Below are 7,262 nucleotides of genomic sequence, written 5' to 3' on the forward strand. Positions count from 1 at the left end.
AAGAGACGGGTTTGGGCCCTCAAGGGAAGGGTTTGGGCCCTCAAGAGAGGGTTTGGGGCCCTGAATATAGGGTTTTGTGACCTAAAGAGAATGGTTTGGGCCCTGACCAGTGATTTCTGCTGAAAGCTGCCCCTGTGTTCAGAGCGTCTGGACATGACATCCTCCATAAGAGGAAGAGCGTGCGTGGAGGTGCACATCCCTTTGTTTAACCTCCACCAGTAACTCTGCCTGCCTACAAGGAGACAGCACCTGACAAGGACACACACACCAATCGTTTTCGCTTTTACTTTTTGAGGTGACGCTTCCAAAGCTCCGGGATCTCAGACTGTGCATGGGGCCTCTGCGGCCCCAGGCGCCTTGCTCTGGATGGTTCGGGTACCATTGTCCTGGATGTACTGTCCAGGGTGGGCATCAGCAGGGAGGTGTTATAGTGGGGCCTCAGGGGCAGGCTCTCCTCGGAGCTCGATGGTGATGATATGATGATTTGGGGGACTTTCTTCACAGTCAGGGGTCTCAAAGGGTGAGACAGCTTCCTGTAGCTTGTCTTTGTGGGAATTGTTGGCAGTCCACCACCACGGAGGACTTGCTCCACTCCTCGCTCCTCTCCTGTGACCCCCTGAGGTGTCGCTGCCTGCGCTTGGCTCGTCCCTGGTGTTTCGCTTCTGGTTGTGAGTTTGCGCTTGCCTTGGCTGGCCAAAGGCTGGTTTTTGGCAGGAGGCAGCCCCGGGATCACTGGCAGCTGGCTGAAAACACATCAAAAAAATCTGCCTGAGCACACGATGGCGTTGGGGCCGCATCCTGCACCCACAAGACGTGCGCCTGCTTGCACGGCACTGGCCCCATCCCACCCCTCCGGGTGCTGCCTTCAGCACTGCGGGGCAGCCCCAGCCCGGAGTGTTTGGGGCTGGGCAAGGGGCTCCCCGCTGGGAAGAAAACAACCGCGTAGAGCTCCGGCTGTGAGCCTCCGGCCTCACCTGATCCCAGACTTCTTCCCGTTCTCCGCTGCTTTTGTTTCCTTCAGCCGTGGGATCTCGTATTTGGGGATACTCGAGCGCACAGTGAAAGGCAGGTCGAGCAATCCCGCTGAGGCTGGAAAGGACGGATGTGGTCAGAAGTGGGGTGCTGCTGCTGCTGACATCGTTCCCAGGGGGGTGCACGGGGTCTCGGATCCCCATCCTCCTGCCCTACCCACGCACAGGCACCTTGGCCACTTCCCATCCCAGGGCTCGGTTTTGGGGAAGCCACCAAGATATCAGGACAAAAGGCTGTGCCCAGCTGGCGGGCAGAAGCTTTGGGTCAAGCTGGGGCATTGGAGCACCCTCACCAGGACATGAGCCCACTGGGTCGCAGAATTTGGCTGCCCGTGCCACGGGAAGGAGCCGGCCGCGGCTTTACCTTTCTTGCCCTGGCTGAGAGGTGGCAAGACTCCATCTTTCTTTTTCTTCTCCTCCCCGGGGAGTTTTCCTGAGGCCTTGGTGGGTTTCCTGGATGATGATTTGGGCAGCAACTCCACGTCGAACCTGCACGCAAGGAGAAGACCCTGGTGTGCCCTTCAGCACCAGCAGCCCTTTCTGCTCTCCATCATCGCCTGCTCATGGGCACGTTTTCACATTCCATGGAGGCTGTTTTTGGCCAAACAGCACCGAACTGGAGCTGAGCAGCTGCATCGAGCAGCCAAGTCGGCAAACATACTCACTCGGGAAAGATGACGACGCGGCCAGAGGACGTCAGGGAGGCCACGACTGCCAGCCGGGACACCACGGTGTCCATCAGCTGCGGGACCTGCAGGGGGGAGCACGGAGGTGTGAGGACATCCCTGGTGGTGGGGATCCCAAGACCCCAGAGCGGGCAGGACCGTCACTTTGGCCTGGCCCGAGCCATTCAGACACCACCTTTGGATTGCCCGGACCAAAAGAAAGCCCTCACCTTCAAAACGGCGTTCTGAAGGTCCTCCTTCCCACACAGCATCTCGAGGAAGTCATAGTAGAACTTCATCTCCACCCCAGTGCCTTCGATGAGGAGCACCCCCACGTCCCTCAGGACGAGGGCGATGTTCTCCCCCTCCCGCAGGCACTGGGAGATGAGGGACATGGTGCCTCGGATGCAGCTCTCGGCCTTCTGCCAGGACACGCAGGCGTCCGCCGCCACCTTGGCACGTCTCAGGGGCTCCAGCTTCTTATGGGCTGGAAAATCACACGGAGGGGATGGTGTCGGTCACCCAGCGACCCTTCACGCATCTTCCCCACGCGCTGCTCATTGCAGCCATCACCCAGATTGCCCCAGCTTTGGGCTGGCTCCATGGACCTGGCTTTTGAGTACGGAGGCGATGCCCCGTGTGCCCCGGCCGTGCAGCCAGCAAGGTTTCATCCACCGCCTTACCTGGCAGGCTGCCCTTGCTATCCACGAGGTGGTGCGTGTTTATCAGGTTGGTGGCCAGGTGAAACACCGGCCACTGCAAAATCACAGCCGTGTCCCCAGCTTGGATCCGTTTCTGGATTATGTCGAAGGAGCCGAGAGTGGGAATTCGGACGCCCTGCGCGTGGAAGAGAAGGGCCGAAGGGTGAGGACCGGCCGGAGGAAGAGCTGGAGGTGGCCCCATCCCAGTCCTCTCCCTCCCCTTGCCCTTCCGAAAATGCTCTGCTGGAGCCAAGGCATAAGCAGCTTGAGGGGACCCAGGGGCTTCCAATGGCTGGGATCAGCCCTGAGAAATGACAGCACCTACCACAAGTGATACCGCGCTTGTGTGGTGCCTGTCAGTCCCTCGGTGGGGACTTTTGGGGTGAGTTTCCAACTTTCCGGGGAGGGGAAGAGTCGCTGCAGTCTGCGGCCCCGGGCTGTGGGGACTCCACACTTCTCCAAGCAGAGAAGTTGGACGCGGCGCCGACCCACCTTGCATTGCAGGAGCTGCTGCAGCACGTAGCCGGCCACCGTATTCCAGACGTCTGTTTGCTCTGGAAGGCAAAGGAAAACCTGGTCACAGGGTGTCTGGTGGCCCCACACCTCCAGCAGCACCCCCAGACCCGGGGTTTGGTGCCTGGTCATGCTGGGTCTGGTGGTCCCACAGCTCCAGCACCCCCAGACCCGGGGTTCGGTGGCAGATGAAAAGCCCCAACGGAGACACCCCGGGATGGCTCCAGCACTGGGTCTCGCCCAAGGAAAGCCCCAGATGTGGTTCACGACGACACTCCCGCGGTGCTGGGGGTGCCTGTACCTTTGGCGGTGACGTTGGGCATCAGGCACCTGCGCTGCATGCTGTCCCAGAGTGCTATCCGGGTCGACTTCATGCAGGAGGATTTCCTCGCCTTGGCAGAGGTCGCGTTCATGCTCATCTCTGCACTCGTCCTCTGAACAATCCAGAGTGCAGGACAGGCGCCCACGTCCCCTTTTATACCCCAGCCAGCCAGGCCGTGTCACAGAGCCACTGTGACACGGCCACCGCTCTGCTGTGACACGGCCACCAGCGGCCGGCTGACCAGGGAGACTTGGGTCGTAAGGCACCGGCACACCCCAGTCCATACCAGGTGTTTTGTGATTGTGGTTCAAGATGTTTCAAGGCCCCTGGATCTTTCTCAGATAAACTCTGACGACTTAAAGACGCGTCCTGTTAATACAAAAGGGTGCGATGGTGGGTGGAGAAGTGCGCTTTGGGTGGCTTTGTCCTTCTGTGGATCTCCACGTGCATTGTTTAAGCTGGTCAAGGAGTAATTATCATAGCTACGGGCACAATAACACTGCCATACCTCTCTGTTTTGGGCCACCTCACTTGACGTGGGGTTGCTGTGTGATGGGTAGGACTGGTTTTGGGATGAGCACGAATACCGCAGCCAGCTCAGTGGTCTGGTGCCGTGCATACGGAGCTACTTCTATCACAGTGAAACCGCTGAGGTCTGGGGGGCTTGAACTCACCAGATGTCTGCTAGGAAATACCTAGCCTTCAGTAGGGCTTTTGACCCCATTTCCCACAGCATTCTCCTGGAGAAAATGGCTGCTCGAGGCCTGGACGGGTGTACGCTTCGTTGGGTTAAAAACTGGGCCCAAAGAGTCGCGGTGAATGGGGTTAAATCCAGCTGGAGGCCGGTCACTGGAGCCAAAAGGCTCCCCTGTTTCTGCAGGCCCCCCGCATGGCGGCTGGGCGGCGCCCTCAGCACCAGTGCCCCTGCTCACGGCCCTGCGGCTCGCTGGGAGATGGAGTCCCCCGGCATGGCCGCCGGGACACGGCCTGAGGAGGGGAAATGGAGGAAGAACCAGCACCTGGAACTCCTCCAGGCTGGAGGGGAAACCCTGGCCCAGCTCAGCTCGGCTCTGCCTTGCTCGCCTGCCTTCCCTTCTCCCTTAGGGTGGAAGCTCAGGCGGTCTCTGCTCCCCGTCTGCCGCTGCCAACAAGGGGGGTTCCTTCCCGGAGAGGCCATGAAAAAGATCCCGCAGAGCAAAAATGTCCCAGGGGAATGTCCCTGACATGGCCCCGCTTCCAGCACGGCTTGGGCCGATTGCAGAGCCACAGCCCAGATGGAAAGCTTCATGCTGATACCGGTGAGACCGCATTGTGAACAAATGAGAACTCAGCCATCTTTCACAAAACATTCCTCATGTTTTCCTCCATCTCGCTCCTTGTGGTCCAAAGACTGATGGATCTCTGGAAAACAAGAGAAACGCCTCTGAGTCAGCACTGCCACTTTTTGGAGCTCTTTGCCCCCACGCAGACCCCGGGCATGGCTTCAGGCCACAACAGCGAGGGCAGGGCCGCCATTTCCCTCCCTCTCTTTACCCCTTCACCAGACCCCGGCCAGCAGCAGGGTTTTGCTCCTAAGCTCTGCCAGGCCCACCCAAAAAGCCCTTCTCTTCCCAACACGCCTCCAAAGCAGCACCCAGCTGCAGACAAACCCTCTCCCCTCTGGCCGTGAGCAGCCTCCTGCTTTGTTAGGCCTTCCCCGCGCTGACAGGAGACGTGGCCTGGTGTGTCTGCGTGTCAGCAGAAGGGAGGACAGCACTGCAAAAGGAGGGACTTGTGTCTAACGGCTGCAGGGAACGCAGCCATTCCATCGACCAGCACCGAGGGGGCTCCCAACAGCCCCCACTGCCCCCAAAACTCTGCCTTCCTACAAGGAGACAGCACCCAGCAGTGACTCAAATGTGAACCTACAGCTTCTCCCTGCCACCGCCTCAAAGGAGGTTGGAGCAGGGTAGGGATCGGTCTCTTCTCCCACACAACAAGCAACAGGCCAAGGAAATGGCCTCAAGTTGCACCAGGGGAGGTTAAGGTTGGATATTAGGAAACATTTCTTCACTGAAAGCCTTGTAGGGCATTGGAACAGGGGCCCGGGGATGTTGCTGAGTCGCCATCACTGGAGGTATTCAAAAGATGTGGGGATCTGCTGCTTACAGACATCGTTTAGTGGCAGACTTGGCAGTGCTAGGTTCACGGTTGGACTTGATCAACTCCGATCAACACTTGATCAACAGTCAGAGGTCTTTTCCAACCTAAATGCTCCTATGGTTCTTCGAATCCCATACCTGTCCGGCCACCTCCAGAGGAACGATCTCTCCTCAGGGCACTGCAAGCCCTGATCAGTGTGGCCAGGGCCTCTCCGTCCTGGTGATCCCTGGTCTGCCCTTTGGTGGATGGGGCTGCAGTGACACGGGCGCTTCGCACAGCGGTGGCAGCGGCTGGGGGCTCTTTGTGCTGTGTGCTGACAGCACCTTCTTCTGAGGTTCTTTCATCAGCGACCAGAAAGACTCGGGCCTCGATTTTAGCAGCTGCGCTGCCTCGCCTCTCGGTGGCTGTAGTTTAAAGACGTTGTAGGTGGGTGCCTCGGGGAGGCTGGCCTCCGAGCTCGCTGGCGATAGTACGGTTATGACAGGGACTGTCAGCGTGGTGGCCTCTCGTGGGTGGGAACGCCTTCCTGCAGCTGTCTTCAGCATTTTCGCTTCACAGAGAAATTTCTCTGCTCCTTCCCCTCCGAACCTCCAGCCTTTGGCTGCCTTTGCTCGGCCCAGGTCTCCTGCTTGGCCTCCGCCTGCAGATTTGCCCTGTGGTGGGCCTCTGCCCTTCTGAGGAAGCTGCTGGGGGGGGGAATCCTACAGGCACACCACAAGTTTTGGGGGAAATTCCCCCAAAACCCACCGCTTGTGACCCCATTTTGGGGCCCCCTCCTCAAAGAAAACACTAAGTTTGGGGAAATTTCCCCAAAAAGCCCCAAATTTGGGGGAAACGGCCCCAAAAAGCTGCTGCTTGTGACACAAAGGGGGGGGGGGGGCACGGGGACACCCCCTTAAAAAAAAACCAAAACGTTTTGGGGGGAAATCGCCCAAAACCTGCACTTTGTTACCCACGTTTGAGACGCCCCCCACACTGAAACCCCCCAAATTTGGGGAAATCTCCCCAAAAGTCCCAAAATCGGGGGAAATTCCCCCAAAACCACTGCTTGTGGCCCCTTTTCGGGGACCCCCCCCCAGCAAAACCCCCAAATTTGGGGAATTTCCCCCAAAACCGCTGCTTGAGACCCCGTTTTGGGGCCCCCTCCTCAAAGAAAACACTAAGTTTGGGGAAATTTCCTCAAAAATCCCCAAATTTGGGGAATTTCCCCGAAAAAACGCTGCTTGTGGTGTGCCTGTAGGATTCCCCCCCCCCAGACCCCAAATTTTGGGTGAAAATCCCCCAAATCCCTCCCCGTGACGTCACTTTTGGGGACCCCCCCCGAGACCCCCAAATTTGGGGGGGAATCCCCCAAAGCTGCTATTTGTGCCCCCCCCCCCCATTTTGGGGTGAAATCCCCCCGAAGCTGCTGCTGGGACCCCGCAAAACCCCAAATTTGGGGAAAACTCCCCCAAACCCATTTGTGACCCCAGTTACCCCCCCCCCAAAAAAAACAAAACCTTATTTTGGGGAGAAATCCCCCAAAACCCGCAGTTTTGCCCCCCCCCCTTAAAATTTGGGGGAAAATCCCCTAAAAAAAAATACATTTCTTACCCCTGCGCCCCCCCGACCCCAAATTTTGGGGGAAATCCCCTAAATCCCGCTGTTTGGGACCCCCCCCCACCCTAAACGATTTGGGGGGGGGCATTTTAGGGCCCCCCCCTTACCTAAAACACCCTGGGGGGGGCATTTTGGGGCCCCCCCCTCACCCTAAATCATCGTGGGACGATATTAGGGACCCCCCCCCACCCTAAATGATTTGGGGGGGGCATTTTGGGGCCCCCCCCCACCCAAGTGCCTCGTTCTCCCGGGGGGGCCCCCCCACTTCTGCCCCCCCCCCGCCTGTACA

General features: G+C 58.7%; 1 protein-coding gene across 1 annotated transcript; it reads right to left on the reverse strand.

Moving 5' to 3' along the window:
• Window positions 1-267: 267 nt before the first annotated feature.
• Window positions 268-6,589, reverse strand: LOC136787898 (uncharacterized). Its single transcript, XM_066985306.1, has 9 exons — window positions 5,512-6,589; window positions 3,212-4,633; window positions 2,890-2,951; window positions 2,380-2,533; window positions 1,927-2,183; window positions 1,697-1,782; window positions 1,396-1,520; window positions 975-1,089; window positions 268-743 (listed from the first exon to the last, which is right to left on the reverse strand). The coding sequence occupies exons 2-9, from the start codon at window positions 3,327-3,329 to the stop codon at window positions 284-286; spliced, it is 1,377 nt and encodes a 458-aa protein (XP_066841407.1). The 5' UTR covers window positions 3,330-4,633; window positions 5,512-6,589; the 3' UTR covers window positions 268-283.
• Between the last annotated feature and the right edge of the window lie 673 nt (window positions 6,590-7,262).

This window comes from Anser cygnoides, chromosome 31 (genome assembly GCF_040182565.1).
Source record: "Anser cygnoides isolate HZ-2024a breed goose chromosome 31, Taihu_goose_T2T_genome, whole genome shotgun sequence".
In the NCBI taxonomy this organism is placed as follows: Eukaryota; Metazoa; Chordata; class Aves; order Anseriformes; family Anatidae; genus Anser; species Anser cygnoides.